This window comes from Chelonoidis abingdonii, chromosome 3, assembly GCF_003597395.2.
Source record: "Chelonoidis abingdonii isolate Lonesome George chromosome 3, CheloAbing_2.0, whole genome shotgun sequence".
Classification (NCBI taxonomy): domain Eukaryota; kingdom Metazoa; phylum Chordata; order Testudines; family Testudinidae; genus Chelonoidis; species Chelonoidis abingdonii.
Window position 1 is genome coordinate 99,479,911 of NC_133771.1, and position 18,011 is coordinate 99,497,921.

The 18,011-nt window shown below is 40.9% G+C and overlaps 1 protein-coding gene across 1 annotated transcript in view; it reads left to right on the forward strand.

The window, feature by feature from the left end:
• The first annotated feature begins 7,273 nt into the window (after positions 1 to 7,273).
• LOC116832576 (uncharacterized) overlaps positions 7,274 to 18,011 on the forward strand; it is a 37,696-nt gene continuing 26,958 nt past the window's right edge. The window contains exons 1-3 of the mRNA XM_032793395.2: positions 7,274 to 7,362; positions 7,566 to 7,644; positions 12,134 to 12,248. Of these exons, the coding sequence (XP_032649286.1) occupies positions 7,274 to 7,362; positions 7,566 to 7,644; positions 12,134 to 12,248 (283 nt within the window). The remainder of the gene's footprint in view (positions 7,363 to 7,565; positions 7,645 to 12,133; positions 12,249 to 18,011) is intronic.

An 18,011-nucleotide genomic window follows, 5' to 3' on the forward strand; every position in this document is an offset into this window, starting at 1 on the left:
TGCATGTGACTCTTAGACAAAGCCCACACCACCAAGCAAAACATTTGTCCTGCACTCTCTTCGCTAGGATATGGCATCCAATCCTCCTGCTTAGTTGAGGATAACCAGTGCTTAATTTGTAATGAAAGAGGTGCTGGGGCTCAAGCAAGTTTGTTACTTTCATAACTGATGTGTTGAGGCCAGAGGTCCCAGGGCTATGAAGGGCCAAGCCTGGAGGTGTTGCAGCTCAGCCCTGGCAAGCCCTAGCACAAATTAAGCACTGAGGGAGACACCCCCTCTCCCCCATTCAGTCAGGCTACATACAGTTCTGCTGCCCTTTACTCATACAATAAGGATAACAACATTTCATGACCCCCACATTTAATACTTAAGTGATTTGTAATCCAGCACCAGCCAATACTGATCGCTTTGGCAGCACAGCTATGTCTGCTGGATACCTAGGCAGAGTAGGTGTGTTCATGTAAATACAGTCTGGTCCTGAAGCCTTTCCATCCATCACTGGCTCATCACTAGATGTCAGAGGTGAGCTCATTCAGACCTTGCTTATAAATAATCATTTGAAATTATTAAGTAGGCCAATATAGCTGAAACAAACATGCTGACATTGTCATAAATAACAGCTGTATGAGAAAGCTACTCTTTGTTCATACTTTTCAAACTATTATGCTTTCTCAGGTACAAGTATTTTCTCATATACTGTATATGCTTTTAAAGAGTGTATTAATGTTTCAATTTCAATTCAAATTTCCAACCAATGACTAAGTTTCCAACAATGCATGTAACTGGAGGAGGGTGTTGGGGAAATTCAGGGGGGTACACCCCCCCGGGGGGGGGCTCTAGGGAAATCACTGCTTATTTCAGATTTTGGGGGTTTGCTTGGGTTTTTTTCCAAACAGAAAAGCAAGGGAAGGGAATCTTACACTTTCTGCTGTACAGTGGCTTTATTTTTATTTATTAAACATCATTTTAAAAAAGTTGGCTTCATCTTAATTTCATCTGGCTTTTATGAGGTGAGGCACCAGCCTGAGCTAGTAATAAACTAACCAGGTGGCAACTCTTTGCCAGACTAAACAAGCATTAATTCAGTACAGCTTTCCAATAAAGCCTTCAGCTGTTTTCTATTTTCAAATAAATCTGCTGTTGCCTTTCCCTCAAATTCCTTAATAACCTTTACAAGTACCTAATACCACAGCCTTGGTTACTTTGCTTCTGAAAATCACATTTCATAGAAGGTAGGTAAGCTGTACCACTTTTTAAACTCTTACTTACTACTTCATTCTGAATTGACTCATAAAATTCAGCTGTTTCATGAGCAGTTTAGCAATTCTAGAATTTATAAATGATCTTTTAACATTTGTATAATCTAACAATGCCATCTATTCTTTAGCTATAATAGAAGGGTAAAAGGTATAGAGTTCTAAAAAACTGATTGCCTTTTGTCACAAAATAGTCTTTCTAGGTTGAAATAATTCTGTTGTTATGATCTTGCACTATAAGGACTCAATCCTCATGTTTTTAGAACTGGAAACTCTTATGCTGGATTTCACATATTCCCCTGTGTAATGTTTATCACAGTCAAGGATACTAGAACAATTTGTATAGTGTGGGTGCTGAGAGCCATTGAACCAAAATGTAAATCCTGTCTATAATGGAAACCATACTTCAAGCCAGAGGTGCATCAGCACCTCCAGCACCACTAGTTCTAGCACTTATGGTCATAGTGCAAGATTAAGGCATATCAGGCCATGTGTCAGTACGGGGTGCATCCAAGAAAGCACAGTATGCAATCTTCATTTGCACGAGGACTGTGCTAGGATAGAGACCCCATATCCACTGTTACCAAATGTATCCTTAAATTGAGTCTTAGAAACACTTCTTCACACTAACACCCATTGATCTCTCTTGAGACCAGATCGCTAAAGATGAAATTTTATGCCTAGCCTATTAGCTTATATGAGTAGGATAAGCAGAATATTGCATGAAAAGTTTCTTCATTAAAAATTACTTTGTTGTTCTCTTGTAGCTAAAGCAATCTCGCATTATGATGTGAAACAACTATGTTGATGTAATTTGGCCAAGGTATTCTTATATCATGATATAATACTTTGATACCTTTTTTCTTTAATTAATATTTTAATGATAAAACTGACACTACTCCATCCCTTGGAGCCATGGCAGATGTACTTTACAATGTATTACTCCTGAAAAAATTCTACGCCAAAAAAATAAAAGTTCAGTGAACATTATTTCAAAATTCTGCAAATTTTATTTCTGAAATAAAAGTGGAGGCTCCAGAATGGCACTGGGGAGCACAGGCCACTGGCTGCACAGAGATGAGAGATCACTGTGCAGCTTGCCCATGGGACACGGACTCAGTGCTGAGACTGCATCCAACCCTGACACAGCGCAAGGACCAGGCCTGCCCCAGAAACACCTATAGCCCTGCCCTTTCATGCCAGGTGCACTAGATGTGGGCAGGAAGGCTCAGCAAGGCAGGATCCAAGGATGGAGGGACTTAGTGTGGGTGGATCCAGATGTGGGTTGAGAGGGTTCTGTGTGGGACAGTCTGGATGCGGGCAGCTCAGTGGGGGATCTGTATGTGTGTGGATCTCAATGTACAGGGGCTTGTTGGGGAGTTCTGGGTGCAACAGTAATGGGACACTGCAGGAGGGTCTAGGTGAAGGTGGTTGGGGTTCAGCAGGGTGGGGTGTGGGTGTGTGGAATATAGAGCTTGCCAGGGGGGTCTGGGTGTGGCTGCTTGTCAGGGTGGTCCAGGTACAGTGGGGCTTATTGGGGGGTTCTGAGTGCAGGGCTGTGAGGCTTGGTGGGAAGGTCTGAGGGTATCTGGATGCATGGGGGTTGGGCGGATAGGGGAGCAGATCCCTATACAGGGATCCCTCCCCCTGCAGCTGAGGAGCGATGGCACAAGAAGTGGCGGGGTGGGTGGTAGGGGGGCTTACAGAGCTTTCTGAAGCTGAGAGAGAAATCTGGGGGTGGGTCTGAGCCAGCCCTGGATGCTGTGCAGGGGAAGAGGAAGTCGTGTCTTCCTTAGCCCAGCCAGGACTAGCAGCTGAGGCCAGCACAGGGTAGGAGCCACCAGCCAGGTCTTCCCCAGTCCCGCCCCTGCCCCACAGTGATTCACCTCTCTGCCAGTTGCCCTGGGCACCTGAAACATACTGCTGGCGAGGGTCGCATGACTGCTCTTGTGGCTTCCCTTTGCTTCCCCATCAGACTCATTTTTCTGCAGGGAAACAAAGAAATCTACAGGAGACATAAATTCTGCACATGCGCAGTGGTGCAGCATTCTCCCAGGAGTAAATGTTTGGAATCATTTAAAACAGTGGGAACATAAGAATTGTCATTTAGATTGGAGCCATGGTCCATCTCTTCTAGTATCGTGTCTCTAACGGTGTCCAGCACCTGATGCTTCAGTAGAAGGTGCAACAAACCCTGTGATAGGCAGGTATGGGGTAATCTGTCCCCCCACCCCCAAAGGTCTCATCTTAATCCCTAATACAGATTAGTTTAAAACTGTCCGTTTCCTAATGCGGGTTCGGTGAATTTTTAATTGAGAGAGGAAAATTAAGACCAGACAGACTGAAAATTCAAAACATCACGTGGCCGTTTATTAACAGGGAGAAAATCACAACTTGGGCTGGGGAGGAGCACTTTTACCAACTAGCAGTACTATTAGAACAAGAAACCTTTACACAACTTGAAGCAAGCTATTCACATTTATTAACAAGGAACCAAATACTTCAAAAATTAACTGCTCTTTAAAAAAGTAAACAAATACACCAAATTAAGTGAACTGTGTGCACACTTAACCACATACTACTGTCAAATACACCAGTTAACTTCAATAGCAGTTATTACAGCAAAAAGGTTGGGGACCACTGCTTTAAACTATGATTTGAGGACGTCAATGGCTAAGACACAGGTTTGATACAGGAGTGGGTGGGTGAGATTCTGTGGCCTGCATTGTGCAGGAGGTCAGACTAGATGATCATAATGGTCCCTTCTGACCTTAAAGTCTATGAGTCTATTAGTTCTTATATACCATATTACACAGCTTTATAACAGACAACAGCATATGCAGTTCTATACCAAATAAGAGAGGAGAAAAGAGAAGAGGCTAGGCAAAGCACAGAAAGTTAGAGAGCAAGTACCGTATTCCAGGCACAGCTGACCAGCAGTACAGACACCAGAAGTATACCAAATCCGTGGAAGATAACACTGAAAAAGCAATAAACGACATGTCCCGAGCCGGCTATATCCGGAGGATACCCCTGGCTGAAGGGTTGATCAGGTCCTTCAGTCAGCACATGGATACTCCTGCAGATCCTGGCATGAGGCATGGTTTTATTCAAAGGGCTCTTTTACACTTGCCAAAATCTGATTGGTTCCTAGCTCCCACGCCCTCCAGGTTCCAAGCTGTTGCCCCCTATGTGGGTGGAGTTTGCACACGGCACACTAGAAGCTACTAGAAGCTGCACTCAACACACTAGCATGGTTTTGCACATGACCCTAATCCGACCCTTTGAACTGAACGACGATTGGTCAGATTAGGCCCTTTTGCTCACGGCACGCTGGTGTCATGCACACAGCACTAACCTGACTCCTGGGTTACCAGGCAGAACAGCAGGAGACTGCACACGACACTAGCCTGACCCCTAGGTGACCAGGCAAAAAGAGCGGGAAAATGCACATGGCACTCTAATGTTGCACACCGCACTACGGTGCTGCACACAGTACCAGTGTGACCTTTAGATGACCGACAATTGGCCATACAGACGCCATGTTAGAATAGAGGCCTTAGGGTTTCGACAAAAACCTGAAGCATGAGGTTTTATATCCTTTCTAAAATGTTTGTTAGCATTTAGTATATAACTGGATAATCTTGTTATCGGTATAAATGTCCAATAACTTTTTGATTCTTGTAAAGTTCTCGTTCACTGTGACATTATAGGGCAAGGGGTTCCGCAGTCTAATTACACATAGTTTGGAGAAGTGTTTCTTTTTATCAGTTTTGAATTTGCCATTTTTAATCTCATTGAAAATAAGATTCTGTTGCATGGTTCCTGAATCTATTTATACTGATAGGCATTGCACTATAGGAATGGTTAAAAATGGAAAAAATAAGCATTTAATCATTTCCAGCTGACCACAAGTGGCTAAATATGAATCCAACAAAAGGCACATGTATGTTTTTAGTATAATTGCATATTCAGTTGTACACACCTATAATTATTTGATCTGAATGCTAGAAATTGAACATTGTATTAAATTTGATAAACATAAGCGCATATTGTGTATGAAGAAATGCACTTTCAAATACATGTGTACCTCTTTTATTTTCTTCCTGTTTTGGAAATAGATATTGTGTGAGCATTTATTATTAGTAAAAACAATGTATATAATAATGTATGTTTATATGTTGCTTTTACAAATAGAATAAGATGTGGTCCAAGACCCAATGGTCTTAGCCTTTAGGTAGACAAGATGGATGGACAACTAAATATGGCATAGCATTTCAGGTAAGGGAGGATATGGGGAGAAGTAAGAAAGCATTCCTTGATGTATGTGTGTTTTATGGAGGCATATGACAGAGTGAGAAATGCAAACTGAGAGGGAGACTTGCTTTCTTAGAAAGCAGTATGAAAGAAAGGAGAGGGAAAAAGGATTGGAAGGAACGTAGAAGTGATTTGGAGGTTAGATAAATAAGAGCAGAGTTATAGGTAGGGGGTGAAATTTATATAATTGCCTTAAGGTGAGGACAAGGAATTTTGGGATGGGGGGGTTGTTTGTTTTTAGGACGAAACAAGAATTGATCAAAGGATTGAAATAGGTTGCAAGTGCTTTGGAGAATAGGATTAAAATTCAAAATGATCTGGATAAACTGGACAAATGGGGGTAAATATGAAGAAATTCAATATGGACAAATGCAAAGTGCTTAACTTGGGATGGTAAAATCACATACAAAATGGAAAATGACTGGCTAGGAAGGAGTAGGCTGGGGGTCATAGTGGATCACAAGCTAGATATGTCAACAGTGTAACACGGGTTTTGTGGGGTTTTTTTGTTTGTTTTTTTATGTTTTTTTTTCTTTTTAAAAAAACAAAAATCATTCTGGGATGTATTAACAGGAGTGTTATAAGCAAGACACAAGGAGTAATTCTTCCGCTCTACTCTGTGCTGATAAGGCCTCAACTGGAATAGTGTGTCCAGTTTTGTGTGCACATTTCAGAAAAGATGTGGACAAATTGGAAAAAATCTAGAGGAGAGCAATAAAAATGACTAAAGGTCTAGAAAACGACCTATGAGGAAAGATTGAAAAAATTGGGTTTGTTTAGTCTGGAGAAGAGAAGGCTGAGGGGGGACAAGATAACAGTTTTCAAGTATGTAAGATGTTGTTACAAGGAAGAAGGAGAAAAAATTGTTCTTGTTAACCTCTAAGGATAGAACAAGAAGCAATGGTCTTAAATTGCAGCAAGGGAGGTTTGGATTGGACATTAGGGAAAAAATCCTAACTGTCCGGGTAGTTAAACACCAGAATAAATTGCCAAGGGAGGTTTTGGAATCACCGTTGTTGAGGTTTTTTAAGAGCAGGTTAGACAAAACCTGTCAGGAATAGTGTAGATAATGCTTAATCCTGCCTTGAATGTAGCGGACTGGACTAGAAGACCTTTTGAGGTCTTACCAATCTTCTAATTCGAGGGCAGAAGAGTGGTGAAAAGGTCAGCTCGTTGGGAAGATAATTTAACTAGTAGATTTGAGAAGGATGAAAGGAAGAGAGCCCTTTTCATTGGCACCTTTTGTAGGGGGCATACACACATATATGTTAAATACTGACCATGTTAGGAGATGTGAGCATCTTTAAACCTTAGCTTCATTAATTGTTGAGAAGCAGAATCTCATAATTCTGTCTGCATTGTTTATAAGTTTTACAAATTAGGCATAAGTTCTTCAGAAAAAAACCAGGTTTTGGTCCTTGGGTAAACTTGTATAAGGTTTTTCCTGATATTTGAATTGGAAGTCATCTTGTTCTTAGCATTGATATTACTACATAGCCGTTGTAACTGAATCTCCTTTAGGAAAGTGTGCATTACAGTGTACTGCACACCACTATCATCAGTAAGTGTGAAAATATACTAGGATGAGTAGAAGATATAGGCTTAATAGAGACATAGGGAGAATATATTATGAATACAATAATATTTTGTTGCTTTATAACTACAATGTACATATAGTTTTGAATTAATCTTTTCTAGCAATGGAGAATACAACTTCAAGTATAGAATCTGAATACATCAAGAACCTCCAGCAACAAATCTACTTCCTTGAACTGGAAGCCAATTTTCTATATCCTTCAATATACCTTGCTAAAAAACGAGATAAGTTTTTCTTGAGTATGGTATATTTATCTTGGAAATATATTAAGATCACACAAGCTGAGTAAAACATTTTAACTGTTTAGTGTTATGATTTTGATTAAAGAAAAACTTTTTCTGCACTTTATGTAATTAATTTAAAATCACTTTTTGACCTTAACTTTCCATTATTACGCGTGAACAGACTAAAAAAGCCACTGATCTTCAACCCCGCATTACCTCTGAAACTGAACACTTGCTTCAAAAGCTACAGGTACATTTTTCCAGTTATACAACTTTATTTTCATGTGAATAACTCTGTGTTCCATTCTGTTTCTATCAAGTACTGTAGCTTTTTTGCACTTTGGGTTTTTTTGTCTTTTGGGGTTTTTTTGTAAATAAAGTGAAATATTGTGTCAACTTGAAACATAGCATCAGAGAATGAGTTAAAATAGTTTCAGCTACTGCACATGTTCTAAGTCCTCCTGCCTAGTGTTATGATTTTACAGTCAATTAAAAAAAATTCCTTACTCCTGTTGTCAAATGAAAGACTCAGCAAAATGGGAAACTGAATGAATAAGATGCATTCTACAACGACATATCACATAATCAATTGGACTGCTCATGAGCTTAAAATTAAGCATGTGTATAAAGGTTTGAAGCCTGACTACAAAAATGCTGTCAAATGTATAAACAGGAAAAAAAATACAATAAATACTTTCTCAAATATTTTAATTATAGTAAATGTAAGTATTACTTGTAACAACAATAAAGAATTTCAGTGGTGGTTTGGGTTTTTTTTGGTTTTTATTTAAGTTGACTGTGTCCTTTTAGAAAGTTTGTTGCCTAAACTGGCCATATCTACCTATATACAGCCCTGGTCTTACAAGGAGAACAAAGCTAAAGTTAGTAACCAAGGTCTTGTCTATATGGGGAAGTTGACCACCATAGCTATAGTGGAATAATTATTCTGCTATAGCTGTTGTAAATATAACTTTTTCATTGGTATACTCTGTTTAGGAGAAAAAGTGACTTTATTCCAGAATAGTTACTCCACAATAGATTACTAATCCAGAATTCAGTGTCCACACGGGGAGCTATATTGGCATAGCTATAGTAGAATAAAAAAAAGTCTTGGTGCAAAAAGGAGCCATGCACCACCTAAATCCATGTACTAATCTAAGTGAGGGAATATATTTAGTGAGCAAAACAGAGCATTTTTGAAAATTTCTATGTAAAGAAATATGGAAAAAGCATTTTTGTTCTCTTAGCTTAAGTCAGCAAAAGGAGGTATTTTGTCTCCTAGGGCTTCACAACTTTACTAAGTCTGTCATGTTCATGCATAAATCTTTTATTGATAGCCGACCATGACAGAAAAAGGAAATGATCAAGTGAGTTAAAGGAGCTGACATTTGATTGATTGTGTGTTGATGAGTTACATCATGTTTAAGTAATTTTGTATGACATTCTGGTTTATCATTCTCTTAGTGAATCTGTGGAGAAGTTAACAAGTAAAGGAACAGCACATCAGATATAGGTTGTTATAAGTCAAATGAAGGAATTTGACTGAATAAGGATATTGTGTTCTTTGCTTATGAATTGGAAAGTAAAATCACTAGTAGACATAAGCTACAGAGTTCAGTTCAGAAATATATTGAAGTGGGACCTCCATGGGTCTGCAATGGGAGCTGGAATGAATGCTAAGCACTGTTGAAAACCTGACCACCTATTTAGGAACCAGATCTTTAGGCTTTTTTTTTTTTTTTTTTTTTAAACACTAGCCTAAAACCACATTTTAAAAGAGGTGAAGTCTTCTAATGCCTTATAAATTTACATCCTTTTCAAGATTTTCCCAGAACTCTGGACCATAAAGGTTCATCAGTGGTGTATTTGAAGTTGATTTTAGCTATACTATGTCCCTCGTTGTACATCAGCTGCAAGATCTTTGGGGCTGGGAGTGTGTCTGGTTTTGTACCTTGTGCATCACCAAGCATGTTGGTAATAAATAATAAAATATGCATACATGATATAAGATATGTCAGTTTCTTTAAAACAGGTCATACTGGCTCAGGATCCTTCTGCATATGTTTGCTATCGACGGTCTTTCCACTTTTTTTGCTTTAGTGCCTACCAAAACTTGAAGCCCCATGTCATAGCCATAATCAAAAAATAAAATAATCTCCCTAAATTCTCATGTCATATTTCATCTTAGAGTAGACATTTTCTGGGAAATTTTGGGGGAAAAAATCAGAGGAGTTAAGGCAGCGGTGGGCAAACTTTTTGGCCCGAGGGCCACTTCGGGGTTGCACAACTGTATGGAGGGCTGGGTAGGGAAGGCTGTGCCTTCCCAAACAGTCTGATCCCTGTCCCCTATCCACCCCCTCCCACTGCCTGCCCTCTGACTGCCCCCCTTAGAACTCCCAACCCATTCAACCCCATTCTCCTTGTCCCCTGACTGCCCCTTCTCAGGACCCCCACCCCTATCCAACCCCCGTGCTCCCTATCCCCTGAATGCTGCACCCCCTATCCACACCCCCGCCCCCTGTCAGCTCCGCCACCCCCAGGACTCCCACTCCCTATCCAATTGTACTCTGCTCCTCTTCCTCTGACCACCTCCTTCCGAGACCCCCCACTTCTAATTGCCCTCCAGGATCCCACCCACTTATCCAACCCCCCTACTCCCTGTCCCCTGACTGCCCTCCCAACCCGTATTCACATCCCTGCCCCCGACAGGTCCCCCGGGACTCCCACTCCCAACCCTCCCTGTTCTCCATCCCTTGACCACCCCCCCAGAACCTCCACCCCATCCAACCTCCCCCTCCTCCCTGAGTGCCTCCCAGGACCCCCCGCTCCCTTACCCAACCCCCCTGCTTCCTGCCCCCTTACCAGCAGCAGGAGCTCGCAGCCTTGACACCCGGCCGGAGCCAGCTGTGCTCACCATGGTACCCAGCAGGAGCGGAGGGCCAGAGTGTGGCCTGCACCGCGGTGTGGCTGCAGGGGAAGGGGAATAGCGGGGGAGGGGCCAGGGACTAGGCTCTCTGTCTGGGAGCTCAGTTGCCGGGCAGGATGTTCCCGTGGGTCGGATGTGCCCATGGGCTGTAGTTTGCTCACATCTGAGTTAAGGTGTGTTTGAAAAATTTCTCCACTGTAGACTATTTGAAAATGTTCCTAACTTTTTTCTTTTCTCACCATAATACTAATGTGTGCTAGACCTGCTGAGAAAAAGCGCCTTTTTGTGTATTAGGGATGCTGGTTTGTGGTGCAATTATAAAGATATACAATGAAGGCATCAGTAATTACTTCATAAAGATGCATTGAGACCTCTCAAAGAAGTCAAAGCCAGACAAAAATCCTTCGAATGTGACATGGTAACTTCAGAGGATTGTCACATTTTCCACGTAATAATTTTAGTTAAATATTTGATAATTTTGGCAGGGTAAAATTTTAAAATGTTTCCTCTTTTAAATTTTGCTTTGTTTTTCTTGCATTTGTTATGGTTCCTCTAACTGTTCAACTAGTTCACTTTTTCCCATATATTCCAAACTTCACATGCACATATGTTTTGATAACATCCCAAACCCAGGCATTTTAAAAATTAAACACAAACTGTTATTCCACTTATTCAGAATAAAAGCACTGAACTATGCCAAGATTAGCCAAAGGGACTAGTCAGATCTGAGAGTTGCTTCCTTTTTCTGGTGCTGCCAGCCCGACACTCAGAATTGCCAGCCATACTCAATGCATGCTCCTGGTCAGTAGGAAGCCATTTACGCAGTCAAAGGGTTGGAGGTAGATGTTGAGGGAAGGAAGACAGAGTGAGTGGGCCTTCAATGAGAAGGAGGGTTAGCCAGCAAGTAGGGTGTTTTGTTAGAAAGAGGATCATGTGCAGTGGTGGGAGCCTAGAGTGGATGAATTCCATGTTTCTGTGCCAAGATGTTGGCGCATCATTAAGGAGCCAAGACAACAGTGCCATCCAGAGCCCTTGATGTGCTTGATGCCTCATCACAAAGGCACTGGGCTTCTCCCTTCCTGAGTCAGGCCCTCATAGCTCTGGCTCTGATAAAGACCATGTCCCTTATGGTCTCCCATTTGAATCTATCCCTTAGCAGGATAGTTAAAGTCTAAATCTTCCACTCTGAGAAGACTTCATTGCCTTGCTCATGCTCAATATAGTGCATGGAAAAAGATTATCTTCATTTTAAAGACATTTTAATTTTAAGTCATGGTGAATCACAAAGTTTTTAAAATGGAAGGAAAAACACATACTGTTTGGTTGTTTACCCTGTAAGCAATTGGCTGTTTCTTCAGTATTTTTTACACTGATCTCTTAAGATGTTATGTTTAAAAATAGTGTTTTTTAAAAAAAAAACTAATGAAACTGGTAAATGGACATCTATGTTTAATGTTAAGGCTTATTCTTCATTGAAATAGTTAAAACTGCTTAAATTGAAACAATGTTATTGCAAGTACTATAGCAAATGAAACCACCATTTTAGATTCATAATTCAAAATTTTAACGTCTGAACTTAAACTGCGTTCAGTGTGAGTATAATAGACACTTAAAACAGATGGTATGGAATGCTGACACTGTAAATATGCAATTTGTATCTGAACGCATCTATCTGTGTTTAGTTTCTTTTTAAATTTTTATTGGTTTGAATTGAGATGCAGCCAACCAGAATAAATGAGCATTTGACACTTGTGGAAATATTTAGTAATAATTAAACATACTTTCACCACAAAAATATTTATTTTTTTTACAGGAATTACAGTCCCAAGCTGATGGCCTTCATTTGGAACTCAAGCGAAAGGAAGCCAGTTTAAATATGCTGAAAACAGACAGAGAACGAATTAATAACCAGATCAATATTGCAGCTGGTAATTGTTTTTCGAGAATCAAATGTCAACATCTGAATGTGTGTAGTGTTTTTTTTGTTGTGTGGTTTTGTTTTTTTTGTTTATACCTTGAGTGGCACAAACAGCAAAGTTTCAGGTTCCAGAAAAGCAGCCGAAGTTCTGTGGCTGTGGCACTAGTGTGGACAACGAGTGAGTCCTTTCCTTTGGTGTCAGGTAGAAATGGATCAATCGAGAGTTGGTGCCAATCCCTTGCTTTTTACAGGCACTCTGTATCCTGGTTGTCCAGTTCCTTTCTGCCTCTCAGTGAATAATTAGAGAGAGAAGATATGTGAGGTAATATATTTTATTGGACCAACTTCTGTTGGTGAGAGAGACAAGCCTTTGAGCTACACAAATTCCTTCTTCACGTCTGGAAAAGGTACTCAGAGTGTCACAGCTAAATATAAGATTGATTAGATGGTTTAGCATAAGTAGTTACTACATATTCTGAGGGTGGAGGTGAAGGCCTTTTAACACACCTGTAGTCACAGGACAAAAAGGGGGCTCAGTGGGTGTGACTGGGGTCCCAAAGGGGGCCAGCTGAGGTCGCTCAATTAGGGTGAACTGCAAAGAATGGGGCAGACAAATCTGAAAGCTGGTGGATGTGTCAGTACTTAGAAGCTGTTTAGTTTTGGCTTTGTAAATCTGTTATACCTTACTGGTTACTGAGAAACCAACAACACAGTTCCCTTAAAGTAACCCAGGCTTAGGTCTCCATCCAGGTACCAAATCAAATATTATGAAGATTTCTGAAAATCTTATTTCATCATATAAAAGAAAAGGTTCTACCAATCTCAAAAGATCGGACATATTACCTCCCTGGTTAATGAATATTCCAGATCTTACCCAAATACACGCTACAGCCAATTCTTATTAACTAAACTAAAATTTATTAAAAAAGAAAAGAGAGAGAATATGGTTAAAAGATCAATATACATATGGACATGAGTTCAGTTCTTAAGGTTTAGATACATAACAGAGATGATGAGCTTTGTAGTTGCAAAGAGTTCTTTTACAATTTAGTCCATAGGTTGTAGTCCAATGTTCAAAATCCTATTCAGAGAGTACCAGCATAACCGGGATCTCAATCTGGCTACTCAAACTTCCCCGGATGAAGCTTAAGCAGACGTGAGGTACAAAGGACTTGGACCCTAGGATCTTTACACAATTTCAGGCCTTTGACAAGTTGGAGTCCCTTGGGGAACAATAGACCCTCATTTCCTAAGTATCATCATTAATCATTCACACAGATTAACGTAAGGCAATTTCTCCATTAGAATCATAGAACATCAGGGTTGGAAGAGATCTCAGGAGGTCATCTAGTCCAACCCTCTGCGCAAAGCAGGACCTAATCCCCAACTAAATCATCCCAGCCAGGGCTTTGTCAAGCCTGACCTTAAAAACATCTAAGGAAGGAGATACCACCACCTCCCTAGGTAACCCATTCCAGTGCTTCACTACCTTCCTAGTGAAAAAGTTTCCTAATATCCAACCTAAATCTCCCCTACTGTAACTTGAGACCATTTATCCTTGTTCTATCATCTGGTACTGCAGAGAACAGTCTAAATCCATCCTTTTTGGAACCCCCTTTCAGGTAATTGAAAGCAGCTACCAACCGCCCCCCCCATTCTTCTCTTCTGCAGACTAAATAATCCCAGTTCCCTCAGCCTCTCCTCATAAATCATGTGCTCCAGTCCCCTAATCATTTTTGTTGCCTTCCGCTGGACTCTTTCCTATTTTTCCACATCCTTCTTGTAGTGTGGGTCCCAAAACTGGACACAGTACTCCAGATGAGGCCTCACTAATGCTGAGTAAAGGGGAATGATCACGTCCCTTGATCTGCTAGCAGTGCTCTACTTATACAACCCAAAATGCCGTTAGCCTTCTTGGCAACAAGGGCACACTGTTGACTCATATCCAGCTTCTCGCTCAGTGTAACCCTTAGATCCTTTTCTGCGGAACTGCTGACTAGCCACTCGGTCGCTAGTCTGTAGCAGTGCATGGGATTCTTCCTTCCTAAGTGCAGGACTCTGCACTTGTCCTTATTGAACCTCATCAGATTTCTTTTGGCCCAATCCTCTAATTTTCTAGGTCTCTCTGTATCCTATCCCTACTCTCCAGTGTATCTACTACTACTCCCAGTTTAGTGTCATCTGCATACTTGCTGAGGGTGCAATCCACTCCATCTTCCAGATCATTAATGAGGATAGTGAACGAAACCAGCCCCAGGACCAACCCTTGGGGCATTCCACTTGATACTGGCTGCCAACTAGGAAAGTGTAGGGGACAATTTCCTGGAGGAACCAACTAGGGACAGAGCTCTTCTTGACCTGTTGCTCACAAACAGGGAAGAATTAGTAGGGGAAGGAAAAGTGGATGGGAACCTGGGAGTCAGTGACCATGAGATAGGAAGAAAGGAAAGCAGCAGAATACGGACCCTAGATTTCAGAAAAGCAGACTCTACCTCCCTCAGGTGGGTTGGTGAATTTCAAGCAAGTTTAATCTGTCTGTCAGATGGCTGGTACATCCGAAATGTCCAGCCAGGCAGTGGCTCTGTGGTTTCCCTGTCCAGCCATCTGCCAGGACTGGGTGACCTCACTGCCTTTCAAAGCTCCCTCACTAAATCCAGATATGGGCAGGAGGCTCAGGACAGTGAAAAGGCAGAAATGGTAGGAGATTCTCTCTAAGATTCTTACTACAAGCTACTCTTCTTTTTTTTTTTTTTTCCCCCCCTTCTTTTTCCCCCCGAGGGAGAAGCAGAAATTCAGCTCACAGGGCAAGACTTAGGGCCTTTGAGACATACATCTTTGACCCCTTTCTGGTTCATCTGGGGATGGACTTTTTTGTGTATATATATGGGGTATATAAACCCAATTAAAATTACATATAAAGTACAATATAGTAACTGTCAGCACTGCTCAAAATTAGACTTAAGACTAGAATTGATGGGCTACCTTACTGATAGGGGAACCTCTCTAGTGTAATTCACTGTCTTTAGTTAGGTCTCTTAGCCATAAAAGAAATTTTGAGACTTTAATTTTGACCTGCAACAGTCCCAAACACTGGGAGGAAGGGACAGGCAGAGCTGTTGTTTGTTTTTTGGTTTATGTTTTCAACGCTGGCTGCTTAAAGGAATGATGAGTCCAAATGCAAAGAGATAAGCAATGGCCCTAAGCCAATGGTGTTAATTCTTAATGGTAATGTGATTGATTAGCTGTCTGTGAAGGATTTTAGACATGAAAAGGTAGTATATAATTATGAAGGTTACTGGGTTTGCACATGAACATTTGTAAATATTGCAGAAACCATACAGGTTAATGTCACTTTTCTGTCCATGGTCAATAGAGTATAATTTTAATTTTCTATACTATATATATGAAGTATTTAAATGGGTCCTGTATCTCAAGTGTTCCAAGAATATTGTTGTTGAACAGTTTCTTTCATGTAATAATCAAGAGGGCAATCAAATAAAATAGATACAGTATGCAATTTACTGCTCACTAAGATGATGTTGAAAAGATTTACCTTTTAGTTTTTCTTTTAGTGAATATGTATATGTTTTGCACAACAGATGTGAATTCTGCAGTTTTAATGCATTCTTAGTTGCATCCAACTCTAGTCATGTGAAAAAGGAAGAAAGATGATCATAGAGATGTAAAGAAAAAAGTGGGTTGGTGAATTTCAAGGAAGTTTAATCTATAAATATCGGTTATATTAAACTATAACTCTGTATGTTTTTTCCATAGAACCACGGAGGTTCACATGCAACTTAAACAGCATTGCAAAATGTGATTTATTTTTTTAAAAGGCTTTTTAAAAATATATTTGGCACCATCAAGTGGTAAAATTGTGTATTGCCACTTCAGATCAACAGCTCATTGTGGTAAGCAGGGAAAAAGCCAAATCAAACCTCATAATTGGGGCCCTACCAAATTCACGGCTATGAAAAGCATGTCACAGACCGTGAAATCTGGTATCCTTCTGTGAATTCTGGTCTTTTGTGTGCTTTTACCCTATAGAGTAGTATACAGATTTCATAGAGGAGACCGGTGTTTCTCAAATGGGGAGTCCTGATCCAAAAGGAAGTTGCGGGGGGGGAGGAGGGTCGCAAGGTTATTTTAAGGGGATTGTGGTACTGCCACTGGGCAGCTGAAGAGCAGCAGCTGTTGGCCAGGTGCCCAGCTGTGCAGGCAGCAGCGTAGAAGGGTGGCAATACCATACCATGCCATTCTTACTACTTGCACTGCTGCTGGCAGCAGCTCGGTCTTCAGAGCTGGTGTCCCAGCCAGCAGCTACCGCTCTCCTGCTGCCCAGCCCTGAAGGCAGGGCCACTGCCAGCAGCAGTGCAGAAGTAAGGGTAACAGTAACACAACCACCCCTACAGTAACCTTGTGACCCTCCCCCAAGTCCTTTTTGGGTCAGGACCCCTACAATTACAACACTGTGGAATTTCAGATTTAAATAGCATAAATGAAATTTATGATTTTTTTAAATACTATGACCGTGAAATTAACCAAAATGGACCATGAATTTGGTAGGGCCCTACTCATAGTAATATGCAACATAACTATAGATACATGGAGGCTGTTTTGTTTTGTTTTGTTCAGTCGTATTTTCTTATTACATCAAACAGAAAAATTGCCTGATGTAAAATGTACCATATATACTCGTTCATTAGCCCATTGGTTTTATAAGTCGACACCTCCCAAAATGGATAGGTAAAAATAGCAAAAACTGTATGACCCTTTCATAAGCTGATCCTATATTTCAGGGGTTGGAAAACTTTGGCTCCCGGCCTGTCAGGGTAAGCCATTGGCGGGTTGGGATGTTTTGTTTACCTGGAGCATTCACAGGCACAGAGCCCCTCAGATCACAGTTTGCTGTTCCCAGCCAATGGGAGCTACAGGAAGTGGCCCCATAATTCTCATAATTCTCTACCCCTAAGACTCAATTCACTTTGCTGAATCATCTCATACACCCCCCCCCAAAGGAAGACAGGGTACTAAAAGAAGTCTTCACAGATCAAGGTCCCTCTTATGTCTTCCTTTTGGGGGGGTACCTATACTAATTTCCCCCTACTGTTACTCACACCTTCTTGTCAACTGTTTGAAATGAGCCACTCTCATTACCACTACAAAAGTTATTTTTCCTCCCTTGGTATCCTACTGTTAATTGATTTGTCTTGTTAGACTGACCTCATACTTGGTAAGGCAACTCCCATCTTTTCATGTATTTATACCTGCTCCTGTATTTTCCACTCCATGCATCTGATGAAGTGGGATCTAGCCCACGAAAGCTTATGTCCAAATAAATTTGTTAGTCTCTAAGGTGCCACAAGGACTCCTCATTGTTTTTGCCTTTTCTTAAGGTCCACTACCCAAATTCCAGATCTGTTTTACTTGTGGTAGCTGGCCATTTTGGCCTTTTATCTGCACTGAACACAATGTACAAGTTCCAACAAGTTAAGCAATCACACAAAGTACTGATATTAAATTCTAAGTCCTATTTTTATTTAATCTAACTGTACTGTTCTTGATGCTGTGAGGAAAGTGAAAAATACACCATGTGTCTGACAGTTTGGCTCAAATGGAAACCCCAAAACAGGTGATCAGTAAAAACCACAGTATCCTAACAGACAGCAAGGTGGAGAAGCTAAAATTGGAATAGGAGTTTTCAAAAATGGTAAAACGGTTGGCCAGAGTTTAAATTAATGAGAAGGGAGAGGAGGAAGCTGATTAGCTCCCA